General features: G+C 46.8%; 1 protein-coding gene across 1 annotated transcript in view; it reads right to left on the minus strand.

Annotated features, from left to right (window-relative positions):
* Window positions 1-20434, minus strand: part of HECW2 (HECT, C2 and WW domain containing E3 ubiquitin protein ligase 2) — a 149852-nt gene that overhangs the window by 49101 nt on the left and 80317 nt on the right. The window contains exons 8-14 of the mRNA XM_056861110.1: window positions 18952-20307; window positions 16575-16670; window positions 14927-15077; window positions 13166-13269; window positions 12894-13018; window positions 9988-10173; window positions 4222-4356 (exon numbers count right to left, since the gene is read on the minus strand). Coding sequence (XP_056717088.1) covers window positions 4222-4356; window positions 9988-10173; window positions 12894-13018; window positions 13166-13269; window positions 14927-15077; window positions 16575-16670; window positions 18952-20307 — 2153 coding nt within the window. The remainder of the gene's footprint in view (window positions 1-4221; window positions 4357-9987; window positions 10174-12893; window positions 13019-13165; window positions 13270-14926; window positions 15078-16574; window positions 16671-18951; window positions 20308-20434) is intronic.

Consider the following 20434-nt stretch of genomic DNA (forward strand, 5'->3'; position numbering starts at 1 on the left):
AAGATATGCCAAAGTGATTCTCCAAATGAACCAGCAAGGCAAAACCTAGCTAGTGTGGTCTATAGGCAATACGTATTAAGATGGGGAGGGCTGTGGCTCAGAGGCAGAGCATCTGCTTGGCATGCAGAAGGTTCCAGGTTCAATCCACGGCATCTCCAGTTAAAGGGGTTAGGCAAGCAGGAGATGTGAAAGACCTCTGCCTGAGACCCTGGAGAGCCACTGCCTGTCTGAGTAGACAGTATTGACTTTGATGGACCCAGGGTTTGATTCAGTATAAGGCAACTTCATGTGTATGGTTACCAGCTCCAGGTTAGGAAATACCTGGAGATTTTTTGGGGCAGAGCCTGAGGAGGGAGGGGTTTGGGGAGGGGAGGGACCAATGCCATAGAGCCCAATTCCCAAAGCAGACATTTTCTCCAGGTGAACTGATCTCTGTCGGCTGGAGATGAGTTGTAATGGCAGTAGATCTCCAGCTAGGACCTGGAGGTTGGCAACCCTATTCAGGTGTTCATGGGGAGGGTTAAGGATGTGGGGGGGAAGGATATCATTTCCTCACTCCCTCCCCACCTCCCCTGGCAGCAATTGTAGCCTCTCCTCCCATCTTTAGCTTCTCTTCTACCACCTACCTACCTTCTAGGTTACCAGCTCTAGGCTGGAAAACACCTGGAGATTTGGGGGGTGGAGCATGAGGAGGATGGGGTTTGGGCAGGTGAGGGACCTCAGCAGGGTACAAAGCTAAGATCACCCAGGATGTGGTGATGGCTGCCAACCATCAGTGCCTCCAGAAAGCCCACAAACAAGACGACTGCAGCAGCATTCTCCTGCCTGTGTTCCACGGCACCTAATATAATAGGTGTGCTCCTCTGATCCTGCTAATGTGCCTTCTAATCATACCCATTTTCCCTCATGTGCTTTCACAGGATATACTCTGTCCATATCGACAGTGGCCAAACATCTTATAGCTTCTACCAGTGTTTGTTCCGATCAAGATCTGGGGCAAATAATGCAGCTTGCAATATGCACCAGGACAAAAAGCTATGCCGACATTGCAGGTCTTAGCAAAGCATAAATCAGCGCAAATATTCATGTCTATAGTTCACTTAAGACTCATTTGGCGAAACCCAAAAGCATAATTTATGACATGGATTTCCGTGCGCTGTTACAACCAAGTACATTCTGGGGGTTTTTTTGGTCAGAGGGACTTTTCTTCTGCAATTTCCTGGCTCCACCGTGTCTCTGTTGAATGCACTTCAGCTTTTTAGCATGTAACTTTTTAAATTGTTGTTTTATTCCCCATACCACCACTAAAGCAAGAGGCTATATTCCCAAAGGGCTCCCTTCTTTAATATGAACCAGGTATTTTCAGACAAACCTGCTCTGTAACTAGCCAAAGAACCATAAAGGAACTAAACTATAGTGAGGCGGCCAAAGCCAGTTTTCTCCATTCTTCGATGGAGAAGAATTCTCTTTACTGAAAAAAAGAGGAAAGAATATCTCTTCTGGAATTAATGCAAGGAAAGGGAAGTGAAAATATTGTTATTTCCTTGCTCTGCTTCCCCCTCCCCCCCACACCGACCCCCAATTAGAAAACAGATCTCCTTTGAGGTTTCATCCTGGCCCAGTTAAATCAACGGAATAAATTAGTTTACATTATTGTAGCCAGTCCAATTTTTTTTAAAAAAAGAAGAATTAACTTTCTGTTTAAAATCTGATGCCTTGCAATTAGGTTTTCAGTTATTAATAGGTCACCATAGATATGAATTGGATGTTCCATGTCAGCATTTTATTCCTTTCTAAAAATAGTTGTTTTTCTAAGCAACTGACTGTTTGACTTTTAAGTGGGGGGAAACAACCTTAGAGCATGCATAGATCTGCTTACTGCACAAGACGTAGAGTTCTAACATTCTCTGGGCCCACAGAGATGTTTAAAACCAATACGCTTGTTTCAGAACCATTTGGATTATCAAAATGTTCAGATACTGGAGGGCTTGGATCTTGCCAGAACTGTGCATGTGACCGCTCTCTCTTTATTCCCCTCCCATCCAACTCCTTTTTTTTTTTTTTGGCATGCAAACCAAACAATTGCCCCAGCTTGAAAGAGATCGCCATATCGAAAGGCAGGGTGTGAAATTCAGGCTGTGCCAACACCGTCCAGTGAGGAAATCTGCACTTGAGGGCCCTCCGGTGGTAGAAGCAGGACCCGGTGAGGAAACTGCAAGCACCGAAATTGCCGTTGTCAAGTTCAGGGCACTCAACCTGACATCTCTGACCCAGTCTGGATTCCACTGAGCCCAGCCAGAAGCTGACGGAATGCAAACCCTCCGGAAGCGACCGTCCTGCACGTCTCCGTTTTAATTACTTCATCCCACGTGTGACAGCCAGAATTGTCGTTCTAGAGTTTGTGCACTTTGGATCCCTTACAGCAGCGGCCTTCACAACTATGGGTTGGGACCCTTAGATACAGCAGGTGGGGACCCTGCTGAGCCCTATAAAGGCACCTTTTTTGCTGCTTTTTGGAGGGGCCTGGCTGCTAGTGCGTTTAAGCAGAGAACAAGAGCAACACACCTGTGTCTCATGCCACACACATGGAGCGAGGTCACACAGTACCTTCAAAAAGGGTGAGGACAGAATGGAGCAGGTGCAGAGGAGAGTGACGAGGATGATCAGGGGCCTGGAGACCAAGCCCTACAAGGAAAGGCTGAGGCAGTTGGGAATGTTTCACCTGGAGAAGAGGAGGTTGAGGGGGGACACGATTGCTCTCTAAGTATTTGAAGGGCTGTCACTTAGAGAAGGGCTGAGAGCTGTTCCTGTTGGCAGGAGAAGACTTGCAAGAATGGGTTTAAATTGCGGATGGAAAGGTACCGACTGGATATTAACAATATTTTTACAGTAAAAGTTGTTCGGCAGTGGAATCAGCTACCTAGGAAGGTAGTGAGCTCCCCCTCACTGGCAGTCTTTAAGCAGAGGTTGGACAAACACTTGCAGGGATGCTCTAGGCTGATCCTGCATTAAGCAGGGGGTTGGACTAGATGGCCTCTATAGCCCTTTCCAACTCTATGATTCTAGCAGTGCAGAGGATTCAGGTAGATTCAGCAACTCCGCCCCACAAAAGCTCTCCCTTGCTTTCCTTCCTTCGCTATGTCCAACTCCTGCCCCCCTTGGTATGCTAAGGCTACACTTCCCATCAGTGAGGTCATCGGTCTGACTCCTTTTCCTGTCAGGTGATTTTGATGTCGTGCAGCTTCCTGTCACATGCTTACAGCTCATTGGGCTCCATGATGCTGCCTGATCGTTAAAGCTGAAACATGGGACAGGAGAGGTCAAAGACCACTGCCTTATAGGGTGGCCCTAGGCATTCAGTTGGCATTCTGATGGCCAACGTTTTGTACCACAGATTGCCAGCCACTTCAGATGGCACAGCCCAGGCTAGATTAGCTGTGAGAAGAAAATCACCTCCAGCTACTAGAAGAAGAATTGTTTTTTATACCCTGCTTTTCTCTAAGGAGAAAAGCTACTAGTAAAAATGGATACTACCCATGATGCAGACCTGTTCTCTCCACGATCAGAGGAGCATGCCAAATATATGACGTGCTGTCGAACGCAGGCAGGATAATGCTGCTGCAGTCATCGTGATTGGGGGCTTCCTGAAGGCACCTGGTTGGCCATGGTGTGAACAGACTGCTGGACCTGATGGATCTTGGTCTGATCTAGCAGGGCCTTTCTAATGTTCTGATGTTCCTTTCCTTTCCTTCCCCTCCCCTCCCCACAACAGACTCCTTGTAAAGTAGGTGGGGCTGAGAGAGATCGGACAGAACTGTAACTGGCCCAAAGTCACCCAGCAGGCTTCATGTGGAGTAGTGGGGAAACAAATCTAGTTCACCAGATTAGCCTCTGCCGCTCACATGGAGGAGTTGGGAATCAAACCTGGTTCTCCAGATTAGAGTCCACTGCTCCAAACCACCGTTCTTAACCACTACACCAATAGGGAAACCCTGCCTCCACCATCACTACAATTAAAAAGCACACACCCTTCTTGTATCTTATCAAGTTCCCACATTACCCTTTCAAAGCATAAGGAGGGTGCTCTGTTTGAAGACGCAGCAGCAAAAAACAATTAGACTAATGACCAAGTAATGTATGCTGTGGGAGGAACATGGAAACCAGATGATCCAGTAAACCTGATGGGCTGAAATAGAGATCAGACGGCCAGCGCCGGCTTACCTCACCGGCACTGTGGCTGCGCTGTCGTGTCAAATGCTGCCGGTGGACCAACGCACTGGTCGGTCTGCTGCTCTGCAGAGGAAGCCGCGGGTCGATGAACGTGGTGGTGCGGGAATTGTGGTCGACGAAGAAAGCCTAGTGCGGTGGCGAAGACAAGAAACAAAGAAAGCGTGGTGTTATTTGCTAGTCCACACTGGGACTTTGTGGGTGGTGCTAACGTGCATGTTTCCTGCAAGGCACCAGGTGTTAGAGGCACAGGAAGTCTGAGTTCTAATGACTGCAAAGCCTTGAGCTTTCTAATGCCAACAGGGAAGGCTTTAACAGGGGAGTGGACACTAGTCATGATGCATACCTATTCTCTCCAGGATCAGATGATATTAGGTGCTATGAAACACAGGCAGGAGAATGCTGCTGCAGTTGTCTTGTTTGTGGGCTTCCTAGAGGCACCTGGTTGGTAGGGTTGCCAACCTCCAGGTACTAGTTGGAGATCTCCTGCTATTACAACTGATCTCCAGCCCATAGAGATCAGATCACCTGGAGAAAATGGCTGTTTTGGCCATTAGACTCTATGGCATTGAAGTCTCTCCCCTCTCCAAACCAGACCCTCCTCAGGCTCCGCCCTAAAAACCTGCTGCTGGTGGTGAAGAGGGACCTGGCAACCCTACTGGTTGGCCACTATGTGAACAGACTGCTGTACTTGATGGGCCTGGGTCTGATCCAGCAGGGCATTTCTTATGTTCTTAACTCTGATATCTCTTATGTTTCTTTTTTCCTCCTTTGTAACACAGCATTACAAGAAGGGGAAAAGAAACAGGAGAGATTGGTCTGGTCTAGCCCAATCTCATCAGAGCTTGGAAGCTAAGCAGGGTCTGCTGCAGTTAGTACTTGGATAAGAAACCATTGAGGAAGATTGGGGTTGCTATGAAGAGGCAGGCTATGGCAAACCACCTCTGCTCACCTTGTGCCTTGAAAACCAGGGGTCGCCATGAGTACATTGCAACTTGATGGCACACAATTATTAATTAACACAAGATTAATATGGTATGGCTGTTTAACACTTTCTTTTTTATTTATAAACAGAATATCCTGCATTGTACAGAGGGTTGGACTAGATGACCCTGATGGTCCCTTCCAACTCTATGATTCTGTAAAAAATAAGAATACAGAAAAGAAAAATTGATTAATAAGGTCCGATCCTACAATCACAACAATAATTAAATCTGGAAAACGTACCACCACTGCCTTTTGCGTGCACCAAAAACCAACTATCGCCAGCCTGCTGTCCAGAAGAGATTGTTACCATCGCTGTAAAACTTCTCAACTTTCACATCTTAATCGGTGACTGTAGAAATGAGCAAGAATCCAGTAGCACCTTAAAGACTAACCAAATTTCTGGTAGGTTATAAGCTTTCGTGAGTCACAACTCACTTCTTCAAATAAAAAGTCCTACCTGGCCCCACCCACTTCCTAAAAACACTTGGCGGGCACCAGTAAAGGTGCCAGTGGATGCCACGGCACCCACGCGTACCACATTGGGGACCCCTGCTTTACAGAACAGCCACTCAAATCTTTGGCCGTATAGTTTCACCTATATCTGGATCAGATGACACTAGCGTATGCTATTTTAAAAATAAAAAACTACTCAAAAATATTTTTTTATACTTACTACATAATTACAACCACAAATGGGCGAGAGCAAATGTGAAACATCTGATTAGGTTCCACGGCACCATGTGATTACAGGTTGAAGCATGCCTGTCGCACTCTTGAGCAGGGCTATTCTAGGTAGGCCAACCAAAAGAAGAAAGAAAATCCTGGGAAACCAAAGGAGACACTGCCAAAAGGCGAGAGCTTCATAAGCAGCATCCCTGTGACCCAGCTGCTGAAACCTCAGCCAGGGAAGGATTCTCGGCCTCCAATGCGGTCAGATCCCGGAACCCATTTGCTTGGGGAAATGCCACATTTCTAATTCTAGTGGAACTTACTTCCACGTTAAGCGTGCTTAGGATTGTAGCCCTTTATATGCATATGACAGAGGTTCCTAAAGCGGATACACTTTTAAGAACATACAGAAATATTTCAGGAACCTGGCACTTTTCAGGAAACAACATCTGGCTTTTAAGCATGCGTTAATTTAAATAATACAGTGCCAGCGAGTGTACAGAAGTGCCTTTCGCAGTTTCTTCAGCTAAAATAGTCAAACCCCTGCCTCCGATGAAGCTTACAATCTAAAATAGACACTGGGAGGAAATACAACTAAGTGAGGAGAGAAAGGCAAAAAACAGGAAGGAACATGGCCAGTGCAGCTGCATGTATTTAAAACCTGATTACGGTGGAGAACGAAGATTAAGGGAATGTGACAAAGGCCACATGGGAAAGGTGAGTTTGAGGCATGACTTGAAGAAAGAGAGAGGTAGCATCCATCCACGGGTTCAGGAAAAGAGCTCTGTCCTAGAGGGCAGCCAAGATCCTAAACTTTTGTCTTGGAAAGAAGTGTTTGGCTGGTGCAGCTTGTCATATGGGGGTGGCAAAAGCTGCAGTACTGAAATTCCTATTGTTTGATGCAGCTATTTAAAGTGTAAAACTAAGACCTGTCCTTACTTATATAGGTTCCTATTAATGGGGATAGACTCAGAATCATAGAGTTGGAGGGGACCACCAGGGTCATCTAGTCCAACCCCCTGCACAATACAGGAAATTTACAACTACCTCCCCACACACACACACACACAGTGACCCCTACTCCATTCCCAGAAGATGGCCAAGATGCCCTCCCTCTCATGAGCTGCCTAGGGTCATAGAATCAGAATTGCTGACAGATGGCCATCTAACCTCTGCTTAAAAACCTCCAGGGAAGGAGAGTTTACCACCTCCCGAGGAAGCCTGTTCCACTGAGGAACCACTCTGTTAGAAAAGTCTTCCTAATGTCTAGACAGAAACTCTTTTGATTTCCTTTCAGCCCGTTGGTTCTGGTCCGACCTTCTGGGGCAACAGAAAACAATTCCGCACCCTCCTCTCTATGACAGCCCTTCAAATACTTGAAGATGGTAATCATATCCCCTCTCAGTCTTCTCCTCTTCAGGCTAAACATACCCAGGATGGGGAGTGCCAGATTTTTATGGGGTGTGGAAAGTATATTCAACAATTGCAGGCCCATGAAACTCATGGGGGAAATCCCATCTCCTCCTCCCGGGGTGGGGGGGAGGTATCCCCCCCCCCAACCATTTACCTAAAAGCCTGGAGGAGCCCCAGGCATCTGCAATGATGGCAGCTGTCCCCAAAGTAGCCCTAGGAGTCTGCCACAGCGCAGCCCAGGAGCTGTTCAAGCCAGGCCAGCTTGGGTTGCCAATCTGCAGGTACTAGTTGGAGATCTCCTGCTATTACAACTGATCTCCAGCCGATATATGTCAGTTCCCTGAAGAAAATGGCCGTTTTGGCCATTGGATTCTATGGCACTGAAGTCCCTCCCCTCCCCAAACCCCACCCTCCTCAGGCTTCACCCCAAAAACCTCCCGCCAGTGACGAAGAGGGACCTGACAACCCTAAGGCCAACCCCAGCCGTCTGTGGTGAAGGCGGCCATCCCCGGAGCGCAGACAACACTTCTTCAAAAATCAGGATTTAACCCCCACCCTTTTTAATTTCAGATTTTTCTGCAGTCCCAGGGGGTCCCCCGAGTCTGCTGAAAAATCTGTTGGGGGGAAGTGTGCCGCCTATCTGTGGATGTAGGTATCCGCAGGCAGGGGGCACTGGTGGGGATTAGCTATATAGATGGGGCTCACTCCCAGGAACGTGTCCTTAGGACTGCACTGACAATAGGGACATAGGGTTGCCAGCCTCCAGGTGGGGCCTGGAGATCTCGCAGAATTACAACGGATCTCCAGACTACAGACTACATTTCCCCTGGAGAAAATGGTTGCTTCGGAGGGTGAACTCTATGGCATTATACCCTGCTGATGTCCAGCCCCTCCCAAGGCTCAGAAGAACATAAGAAAGGCCCTGCTGGATCAGACCCAGGCCCATCAAGTCCAGCAGTCTGTTCACACAGTGGCCAACCAGGTGCCTCTAGGAAGCCACTAACATGACGAGTGCAGCAGCACCATCCTGCCTCCAAATCTCCAGGAAATTGCAGCAGCACACATCCAAATCTCCAGGAAATTCCCAGCCTGGGGGTTGGGCAACCTTAGGTTTTAGTGACGTTTGGGAACCTCTGCTCGGTTTTTTTTTTTGGGGGGGGGGGAGAGGCACTGTGAGTCTCAGCCATTTTTGTCACAAAACCAATTAAACCAAATCGCTAATCCAATTAACTTCAAACACTCTGGCTTAACGGCTGCACGAATCAGCTGCTTAATGTCTGTTCTGGCTAACTTTTGCCTACTGTGTTTAGAAAGAAAGCGAGAGCCTTCCCAGAGGCTGAAAATTTAATCAGCTGAACCTTAATCAAGCGTACAAATGGAAAGATAAATTTAGAGCAGACTTTGTCCTACAGGAAAACGCGCATTTCCATACGAGAGCTCCTGCCTGTGAGCTTTTTAAAAATTATTATTCTTAACACAGCAGTGTAGCGAAACATACAGCTCTCGCTTATGCACTAAGCTCAAGCAAATAGGAAAGATGTTCAAGGATTGCACTAAAGGAACGCAATCGCATCTCATTGAGCACAATCGCTCTGGGGCCGGCGGGTAGCAGCCGACTGGATAATGAAACCCACGCCTGCTGTTCTGAAGCTTCATTAAAGACAAGAGAAATCACTGGGGCTTCAAAACCTGGGACTTAATCTGGACGCCAGCACCGCAGCTGGAAACAAAACCGAGGCACGCTAAAACCCAGCAGCCTAATTGTATACCAACTCCCGCCACTGGCTGCCAGGCAAGGGTGTAGCCAGGACATCTGAGGTGGGTTGGGCACAGTAACCGGGCATTTTGGTTTGGATAAGCTCTGCGTTCCCCCCCCCATGGATAATGCATCTGTTCCAATAGGATTTCTTGTTTAAAGAGAGCCATAAATGTTGCAAAATTAAATCCCTCTCTCGCACACGTGCGCACGCACACACTCCATTGTGTGATTTGCTACAGCGGCAAATGAGCATATCATCAGTTATCATTCAATTCCACTCCATCCTTACAGCAAACATGGTGGCTAAACGTTGCCCCCCCCCCCCGGCAAAATATGAAATTGTGCCCCACCAAATCGTGAGCAGTGGCTCCTATTCATCGTTTTAAAGAGAATAGAAGCAATTCCCTTTCTCACAACTGACAAGATGCAACATTCTCTGACAACGCGATGGACTAATGATAATTCGGACTAGTGATAATACCGACAAGATCGTCCTCTTATTTTGCAGCCCCTGCTGCTTTCAGGGCAGCCGTCCCTACGTCACACAGACACAATATATATACACGCCATCTCTCTCTCTCTCTCTCTCTCTCTCACACACACACACACACACACACACAAACAGACACACACACATGCACACACATATTTGCTGTCAAATCACAGCTGACTTATGGCGACCTCATCGGGTTTTCAAGGCAAGAGATGTTCAGATGTAGTTTGCTGTTGTCTGCCTCTGCATAGCAACCCTAGACTTGTTTGTCTCCCACCCAACTACTAACCAGGGCCGACCCTGCTTAGCTTCTGAGATCTGACAAGATCAGGTTTGCCTGGGCTATCCAGGAAAGGGCAATATAGCTATTATTGAGATTAATATTTAGATTAAGGCAATTTCACATTCATGATTCAAGTTGTTGGTTTACATTTGTTACCTTGCCCTGGTGGTCGTGTTTCATTTCCCAGCCCCTCGGCAACTCCAGCTGCTTGTTGGCGAACATGTTCAGAAAGCCCACCAAATCCCGATTGTGTTGGTAGCGCTCAAAGTGGTGGGTATCCCGTCGGACTTTGGTGATCATGTGCTTCAGACACGTATTGTTTGTAAACATGCGGTAGGCACTCTGGCAGGAAGGGAACAGAACAAATAAGTATCATTATCAGAATCAACATAATTTTTTACTTTGAATGGGGAGATTTTGGAATGAAGCTCTGAAGTTATTTGCCCGCTTAGGAAAACCAGGAATCGTTCTCGGGTGGGTCTTGGCTCAGCGGCAGAAGACTTTGTTTGTATGTAAGTAGGCCCCAAAGGTCCGTCAGATTGAAATTATAAAGTAAGTTCCAGTACAGTATCAGAGGAGCACCAGGGGTTTCCAACCCCCCAGGTAATGGCTGGAGATCTCTGGCTATTACAACTGATCTCCAGGCGAGGTGCTTTTAGGTGCTGTGGAACACAGGCAGGATGCTGCTCCCGCAGTTGTCTTGCTTATGGGCTTTCCAGAGGCACCTGGTTGGCTCCTGTGTGAACAGGCTGCTGGACTTGATGGGCCTTGGTCTGATCCAACAAAGCTTTTCTTATGTTCAGTGTAAGAATTTGATGTGTATGTTTGTAGGGTTTTTTATCAGCTTGAAAAAAAAATTTTTTTTTTTTTTAAAGTTCCATCCCTGACATCTCAAGTTTGAAGATCTCATGTGTTGGGAAGACATTTTTGGAAAGGCCTTTTTCTGCCTTATACCTGCTGATCACCAGAATAGGCAGATGGGATAATGATCTGGTTTGGTATAAAACAGCTTCGTGTTGGTCATGCATCTTACACTTTTGGCTGGCCTACTTCTGAGTCCTCTGTGGTCCAAAATGATTTATCATGGGTTGATGTACACACATCCGGAAACACTGTTAATTCTATACCTGATTGTGTGAACAACTTTCCAAGTGGCAAGATTTGGGTTAAGAGTTTACATCAAGGCCCACAAGATAATAGATAAGAATAACTCATAAGGTGCATTTCTGGATGTGTTTTTAATTAGTTTCTGTATTTATGACCACTGAGAAAGGCTTATTCAGGTCGAAATGCATATGGTCCAGTACTGAAGAAGAAGAGTTGGTTTTTATATGCCGACTTTCTCTACCACTTAAGGGAGACTCAAACCAGCTTACATTCACCTTCCCTTCCCCTCCCCACCACAGACACCCCTGTGAGGTAGGTGGGGCTGAGAGAGCTCTAATAGAGCTGTAACTTTCCCAAGGTCACCCAGCTGGCTTCATGTGGAGGAATGGGGAAACAAATCCAGTTCACCAGATTAGCCTCCGCCGCTCATGTGGAGGAGTGGGGAATCAAACACGGTTCTCCAGATCAGACTCCACCGATCTAAACCACCGTTCTTAACCACTACACCATGCTGGTCATTTATACTGAATGTATATCAGCTATGTATAAGAATTTTTGTAACGAATAATTTTATATGTTGCCTGTAATACAGGCCCTGTGTTTTTAATCATTTTATAGTGTACACTTGTAAAAAATATAATTATTTTGTTATAGTTTATAGTTTCTAGCTCAACCTTTCAAGCTTACTCCACTTTTTCTTATCTACAAGGATGGGGAATCTGTGCTTCCAAACTTGAATTTAAAGCCAGGACCCTCTAGGCAGAGCCCCCAAATCTACTCCCCAAGCCTGTCTTTAGTCCGGGCACACGAAAAATGACAGTCAACACATGCAGACAAGCTGTTCTACCTTCCCTGAAAACACAACCAGTTGATACACAGCGACAATTAGGAGAAGAGGTTTCCCCAGACTGGATGGCGTGACCTCTAGGGAGGTTCAAATCCCAGACCATCTCCGCACAGCCTGTCTTGCAAATGAATTCATAACCTGAATCTATATCCCACTAGAAGCACCACACACTCTCCAAATTATACTTGGTTATGATGCCTTCCAGTTTTAAACAATACAGGGAGTTCTAAATATTACCATAATGGCTTCAGTTAACATGTTTTAATTTTAAAAGACTAGGCTCCATCAGTTTACAGGGCAATTATACCAGTGGGAAACTCAGGATACTTTCGCGCAGGCTTAAAGCCAAGGAGCAAAATTCCTCAGAACATGTTTATGCAGAAACACAAAGACAAAAATCAGCAAGGCATTTCAGCTGGCAGTTCTTTGGAGGTTTTGAAGCAGAGGCTAGATGGCCATCTGTCAGCAATGCTGATTCTATGACCTTAGGCAGACCATGAGAGGGAGGAAGGTTTCCATCTGTGTTTGGCTCTTGTGGCCCTTTCTTGCATGCCCAGGGTAGTGCCGATTGCCACTTTGGGGTCAGGAAGCAATTTTTCCTCCAGGCCAGACTGGCTAGGGATCCTGGAGGTTGGTTTTTTTTTTGGCCATCTTTTGAGCATGGAAGAGGAGTCACTGGGGGTGTGGGGGTAGTTGTGAATTTCCTGCATTGTGCAGGGGGGGTTGGACTAGATGACTCTGGTGATCCCTTCCAACTCTATGGTTTTACGATTCTATTATATGATTCTAAGCGGAATGCCCTTCGCCACCAGCTTTAGCCAGCATCCTCCGCCCCAACTGGACATGTCCAACTGTTGGCACTCCTGGGTGAGTGTGTGGTGGGGCATGGGTGGACCCTGGACATCACCCCTCCCTCTATGGAGCTCTACTTTATCATCTCCAATTCTGCGGGGTAGGTTAGGCTGAGAGAGAGTCAACGTACTCAGCATCACCCAAGTGAACATGTCTCTCCTAATACTCTCATGCAAGGTATTAAACATGCAGAGGTATCATATTAATCTCTACACAGCTCTACAAAATTAATATTTCACTGCCGTTCGGTACTCACAGGGTTAGAATGCAGCACTGTGAAGAACTCTGGGCTGGTCAGGAATTTCACAGGGGGAGATTGGAGCAGAAGAGTGAGTCGGGACCGGGAAGAAGAATGAGGAAGCACGTTCTCCCTTCGGAAATCTAAGACACATAGCAATCATTAGTACAAAGGGGGCTCAGGGTCATATCACTGGAAAGTAATTTAAAATAATCAGTCATTCTGCCAGTGTGAGAGCTGCGATTTAAAGGTCCAAAGGAATGTGCGGAGGGCACTGAACGGCATCTTACCTGCATTAGGGTGATGGAAGTCAGGATCCTCTCCAGCACCATCTATGGCATTTGGGTGCTCCTCCGGCCTGTCGTTAGTCATTGTCCGGCGAATACTCTGATACCTGAAGTTCCAAAATTATGCACAGAATGCGACAAATGCATCAGAGAATTTCCCAACAGATTGACATGTGCGTGAACAAGGAAGTTACATCAGAAATAAATTCTTTCTCTGTTTCGGCCTCAACTGTTCCTTCCGGCCTAGCCCCGAAAAGCAGAATTCCAAGGGACAAGCAACTTTGGAGCCCTCCTCCCTTTTTTATCACTTTAGAATGGCTTTTAATCCCAAAGTTTATATTGGGATGAAGAGTGGGGGGCAATATGCTATTGTATACTACATTCCGGCCACAGGACATAGCCAGAAGCATTCATACCCTTTAGCCTAATTTTCATAAAATAAGAAGATTCTATAAATACCACACTTGTGGGCTAAGCCCATCTGTACGTATGAATGCAATATTATGGAAAAGATTCTCATGGGAGCAAATATTTCTACACTTGCCAAGCATGGGAAAGTTGCAATAAAGATGCCGGGTTACAGTCATAGATAAGATATGGTACGACAGTTCTTATGGATAGCAGACATGGTAACAAGTAGAGTAATTCTCTCTCTAAACACCCTCCTCCCTTTTTTATCACTTTAGGGTGGCTTTTCATCCCAAAGTTTATATTGGGACGAAGAGTGGGGGACAATCTGCTACTGCATGCTGCATTCTGGCCACAGGACAGGGCTGGAAGCATTCACACCCTTTAGCCTATTTTTCATAAAATAAGAAGATTCTATAAATATCACACTTCTGGGCTAAGCCCATCTGTACACGTATGAACAGGATATTATGGAAAAGATTCTCGTGGGAGCAAATATTTCTACACTTGCTCAGCATGAGAAAGTTGCAATAAAGATGCAGGTTTACAGTCATAGACAGGATACAGTACCACAGTTCTTATGGATAGCAGACATGGTAACAAATAGAGCAATTCTCTTGCTAATTCTCTCTCTAAAAGCCCTCCTCCATTTTTTATCCCTTTAGGGTGGCTTTTCATCCCAAAGTTTATATTGGGAAGAAGCGGGCGGGGGGGGACGCTATTGTATACTACATTCTGGCCACAGGACATAGCCAGAAGCATTCATACCCTTTAGCCTAATTTTCATAAAACAAGAAGATTCTATAAATACCACACTTCTGGGCTATATCCATCTGTACATGTGAACGAGATATTATGGAAAAGATTCTCGTGGGACCAAATATTTCTACATTTGCTCAGTATGGGGAAATGGCAATAAAGAAAATGGCGGAGTTACAGCCATAGATGGGATATGGTATGAAAGTTCTTACGGATAGCTGTCAGGCATGGCCTGAGAAAAGAATGTTGTGGTTTCTCCAGGTGCTGGCCAAGGCCAGCTCTAGCTCTGCAAACAACGTGTTTAGACTGGACTCTGTGGGAATGCCGGTAGAATCCTACTTCCCTGACAGCTCCAGGGAGGGGGGTTGCCATGGCATCCAGATCTATCCTGATTTGCCCTACGCTCTTTCATATATGCCCTGTACCGTGCTTAGTTTTCATTAGTGTCTATTTGACTGTTAGCTTCTGTTAACCTGTGGATTTCCCAATAAATCAACTCTCTTTTGGACTACTTGTCTACGGATGTCTGTTTATGGGATTATCATGGGACTAGAGCTGACAATAGCAGACATTGCAACAGTTAAGGGTAATTCTCACCGGCGGTTCAACTGCTCCATTTGCTGTATTGAGTTGGAACGCTGGAGGATCTGAGGGGCTGGGGGTGCCGTCGGCCGTTGCCACGTAGTGGTCCGGTTGACATGGTCCACATAGAATATCCTCCCGTGACTGTCAATTCGTGCTTCCCAATCTTAACAAATAATCAAGGTACATTGCAAAGAGTAAGGAGTACGATACTTTAGGACACTGTTTCTGAAATGTCTGATAACTGAGACCCCACCTCTGCCTCCATTTTTCCCCAGAATTCAAATGGGGGAGGGAGGGGGAGGAGGAGGAGGAAGAAGCATTGGTTTTATATGCCGATTCTCTCTACTTTTTAAGGAGACTCAAACTGGCTTACAATCACCTTCCCTTCCCCTCCCCTCAGACACCCTGTGAGGTAGGTGGGGCTGAGTGAGCTCAAAGAGAACTGTGACTAGCTCAAGATCCCCCAGCTGGCTTCATGTGGAGGAGTGGGGAAACCAACCCGGTTCAGCAGATTAGTGTCTGCCGCTCATGCAGAGGAGCGGGGAATCAAACCTGGTTCTCCAGATTAGAGTCTACCGCTCCTAACCACGCTGGCTCTCATGGGAGGCATACATCACTCATTTACCCAAAAAGCTTGATTCGAGTCCAGTAGCACCTTAGAGACCAACAAGATTTTTGGGGTACGAGCTTTCGAGAGTCAAAGCTCCCTTTGTCAGATACAAGTAGGAATGGAGGTCCCTATCCGACAAAGGGAGCTTTGACTCTCAGAAGCTCCTACCCCCAAAAAACGTATTTGTCTCCTGGACCCAAATCTAGCGGTTCTCCCTGCAGTCCTACAGGGCTACCCTCTAAAATTATTACCGAAAGAGGTTTCCTTGTAGAATACATGAACAGCTACCATCAGCAGATATGTCTTTCTGCTAAGTTACTTGCAGAATCAGATGTGATCCAATCATTTAAAATGTGCTGCATATTTACCTGCCCTTGGTGGAAGCTGACTGCTGGGTCACAGCAGAAAACTATGCAAAGCGATGGGGCAGCAGGGCTACTTGCTCACGGGGACCTAATTTTTTTTTTCTTGCCACAGACTAGTAGTCACCTTGGGGCACATCGCTTGGGAACTTTGTAAGGAGTAGAGGAGCACTGTTTCCAACAATAGAGGAACAAATTCCATTTCCGCTGGGTGTAAACACACTACTCGCTATTTGAGCCTGGTAAAAGAACATGAGTGAGCCCCATGGGGCAGAGTGGTAAGCTGCAGTACTGCAGTCAAAAGCTCTGTTCGCGACCTGAGTTCGATCCTGGCAGAAGTCGGTTTCAGGAAGCCGGCTCAAGGTTGACTCGGCCTTCCATCCTTCCAAGGTTGGTAAAATGAGTACCCAGCTTGCTGGGGGTAAAGTGTAGACGACCAGAGAAGGCAATGGCCAACCACCCCATAAGCAAAGTCTGCCTAGTGAACGTCGGGATGTGACATCCCATGGGTCAGGAATGACCCAGTGCTTGCACAGGGGACTACCTTTAAAGGAACATGTGGGTACCAACCCGTGCTACTTTCTGAGTTTCTAAGGGACATAAGATGTATGGGAAATCTGTGCCACTAATACCGCTTTCAGTGATGTTTACTCTGAAACCCTGGAAATAATACAGAAGCATCTCTCACTTGGGGGCAAGGCCTCGTCCACTCTCTGGTAGCGACTAACGTCTGGACGAACTGAGGGAAGCGTTCTCAGAGGCTGATGGCCGTTGCTCTGGGAGCCTAGAGAAACAAAGAGCAATTAAAAAAGAGAGAACAAGGAGTGTATAAGTTTTCCACAAAAATGTGACGTAGAAAGCATTGCGTTCTGCCTCACGATCATTCTTCCAAAAGGAGTTCTAACACAAACAAAAATGTGTTCAAAATTAAATGTTTAAACAAATCTTTTTTTCCCAAAGGGGTATATCCTTAGCTCAGGGGTCCCCAACCTTTTTGAGCTTGCGGGCACATGGCATGGCGGGAGCAGCTATGAAATTGCTGGCACAAAATAGCTGCTGCAGGAGGCGGAGCCAGTCACAAAATAAGAACATAAGAAAAACTATGCTGGATCAGACCAAGGCCCATCAAGTCCAGCAGTCTGTTCCCACAGTGGCCAACCAGGTGCCTCTAAGAAGCCCACAAACAAGGCGACTGCAGTGACATCCTGCCTGTGTTCCACAGCACCTAATATCATAGGCCTGCTCCTCTGATCCTGGAGAGAACAGGTATGCATCATGACTAGTATCCATTTTGACTGCTAGCCATAAATAGCCCTCTCCTCAATGAATATGTCCACTCCCCTCTTAAAGCCTTCCAAGTTGGCAGCCATCACTACATCCTGGGGCAGGGAGTTCCACAATTTAACTATGCGTTGTGTGAAGATTGTTACAGCTTAACTTCAGTAACACAGTGAAGATCCATGTGTTGTGTTGGTGGCTGCTGCCAAAGCAACATTAAAGAAACTGCATAGCCAATCTTGAATAACCAATCAGAAGCCTTGCTAGGCAAAAGCTCTACCTGGCCCACATACTTCCTAAAAGCACTTGGTGTGTGCCAGAAGAGGTGTCAGCGGATGCCATGGCACCCACGGGCACCACATTGGGAACCCCTGCCTTAGTATGTCCCAAATACCACACAACAGTCCTGCAGTGGTCGTTTCAGAAGAATGACACAATACACTCACAATATTGTCAGGTTACTAAAAACAAATTGTGTTGCTACCCTTAACAGCCATATGATTTGAGCTCAAAGGGCTGGGAGATTAGTGGTTTTGCTAATAATTTGAATTCTGGTTTTTATTATTATTATTTTAGTTATATTGTAAGCCACCTTGAGCTCCGTAAAGTGGAAAGGAGGCTAATAGAAGTTTTAAATACAAATAAATAAAATGTAATATGGGCTCTCACCAAGATATGAATTCCTTGTTCTACTTAAAACTTATTTGCCTCTGCTGCTTAAGCAATCATGTTTGCTTCTAAGCCAGCTGGGAGGCGACGCCTGTGAATTTATGGGACACACCACTTTCCACACACACACGCACACGCTCTTTGTGAAAAACAGAAAATCCTGTTAGGGTTGTGGGAGCGGCACGCACCTGTGTGGAGCTGTTTAAAAACATGCATGCACACTGAGGTTTGAGCGTGTCCTTAGACAGCTTTACTGACACCACTGGGTGTAATATTTTGCATTCAAAGCAAGCTCCGTAAACTTGAGGCAAATGACTGTTTTTCAGGGTCATCTCAGTCCACTGCAGAATGAGGTGGTTACTACCCAGGGATGGGCTTGTGTAGTTTCTCCGCTGCTTCTGCAGCTGCTGCCAGGGATGTTTAAAATTGGCAATTAAATAGCAATGCATCAATATAACACTATAACAATCTGTGTTTCAGATTCTCTGAATTCTCAGCTGTCATTTTTTTTAAAAGTACGTTTCTAGCCCTTTTCATTGCAGAGATATAAGAGGAAAGGCATATCTTTGCAATGAAAGGGGATGAGGCTTACTTTAAAAAATGAAAGCTGGGAATTTCAACATCCTAGTATACATATTATTGTAACATTATATTGATATAGCAATTACAGCATTGTATTGATATAGCAATATTATAACATTACATTGATATAACTTTATATTGATATAGCAATATTCAATTGCCAATTAAAGAAAAAGCCATCAGTGACGAGGAAGAAACGACTGCTACAGGGACAGGGAAAATGGCAGCCATGTGAGTGGGAAAATCCAACTTTCGCACTCACACAGCATTCATTCGCACTTACTGTGATCTATCCCAAAACATCAAAGGAAAGCAGGTTTGAGAAAGATTGTAGAAAAGCCAGAAAAAGCCCAGGAGGTGCATGAATGCGCCATGATGCTGTGGGGAAATGGGGGGGGGGATCCTGTGTCCCAAGAGCATCAAACCCAGGGCAAATAACCCATGTGGAAATGACTTGAAAGAGATTCAAACAAGTTAATCTCGATTAGTTTCATTGTGAAGGCCGAGACCCCCAGGCCCCCCCATGCGGCCTTTACCTCCACTAGCTCCGTCAGCCTCTGCAGCTGCCCCCTCGCAAGCTGCCTGCGCCCCTCCAGCCTCCTCCTCCTGCGATTGGCTACGTGCGGCAGCAGCCTGCAAACTCCTCCTTCTCTGCCAGATCTCTTCAGCCTCATCGATATCCTGTAGCCCCCCCAGTTCGGTCGACTGCCCTTCATCTTGCGAGGTCGGTATCTGTACCGAGGGCAAAAAGGCCTGAGTGCACACAATGTCCTGTGTTACCATCGCAGGTTCACTGCTGGCAGGGTCCACCCCACACGCTCCTTCCTCCTCCTCCTGGGAAGAAAAGGCTGGAGTCTCCGAAAACCGGGTGCTTTCAAAGGAAGAGCACCACGTATCCACTGAGGAGAGTCGGGGAGTGGCGGCTTCGTTGCACGAACAGTCTGCCCCTTCCGCATCACTCTCGCCTTCCGGCCGAGTGCTCGATTCACTAACGCTTTCTGTACGAGCAGGGTCACTCGGCTCGGTTTCAGACGAAACCTGAGAAGGTTCCGACCCCTGGTCAGTAGATTCGGCTTCCCTGACACTTCTGCTCCCGGGAGAAGACTCAGAAGCTCCCATGTCTGAGCCAGTGGCAGGCTGTTCGGCCTCCTGAGGCGCACAAACTTCAGCGCCAACCGGATCGGCTGCCCCATCATCTTGAGAAATGTGAACGGCTTCGGTTTCTTCTATGGCTGTCTCCACCTCTGAAGGTCCTGGAAGGGACTCTTGCTGGCTGTCGGAAGGAGCCAAGGAAGTTTCTACATCCGGTGCTCCCCCATTTTCCTCAGGGCCTGGGCTCTGCTCAACCTGGCTTGACGAGCCATTTAGAAAACCTCCTTCAGCATTTCTGTTAGTGCCGTTCAGCATGACTAACCCCCCATCATCGTCCAGGGATGACTGGAATCCCAAACCTTGGTGGAATTCATGCTCCTCTTCGTCAGAGTCGATGTGAAGCATGGCATTAAGTCTCGTATCGGTAGGGAAGCTACTCCTTAATTTGGGGGACGCCCCGATGGCACGCTCGTTGCAAGTGGAGGTTCCGGCCCGACAAATATTGTTTTGCTCAATAGCGTCCAGGTAGTCGTTCAGCGAGTCCTGGCGACCTCTGGGAGGCGATGGCCTTGAAGCCGTAGAAGTCAGATCCTCCTGATCTGTTTCCAGAGTGGTACTAGTCCTCATGGAATGCCGTGGGGATCCCTCTCCGGCGGATTCCTCAAAGAGGGGGCCGTTCAAGCAAACCGGAGGCACGTCGTGAGGCCCGGTGGGGGCGTCCTCCTCGTCAGAAGGGCTCCCCAAGTCTCCGTTGACAGAGTTGACCCCTAGCAAGGTTCCCACTGTTTCCGGTGAAGCATCTGAAACACAAAAATGCCAGGGAAATATATCATTACATGTAACAATGCCTGTTTGCAGGCAGTGGGGGAAATCACTTGGCATGGATAGAATAGAATGCAAAAACAAAGCATGGTATATGAAAAATAA

This window comes from Euleptes europaea, chromosome 15 (assembly GCF_029931775.1).
Source record: "Euleptes europaea isolate rEulEur1 chromosome 15, rEulEur1.hap1, whole genome shotgun sequence".
NCBI classification, from domain to species: domain Eukaryota; kingdom Metazoa; phylum Chordata; class Lepidosauria; order Squamata; family Sphaerodactylidae; genus Euleptes; species Euleptes europaea.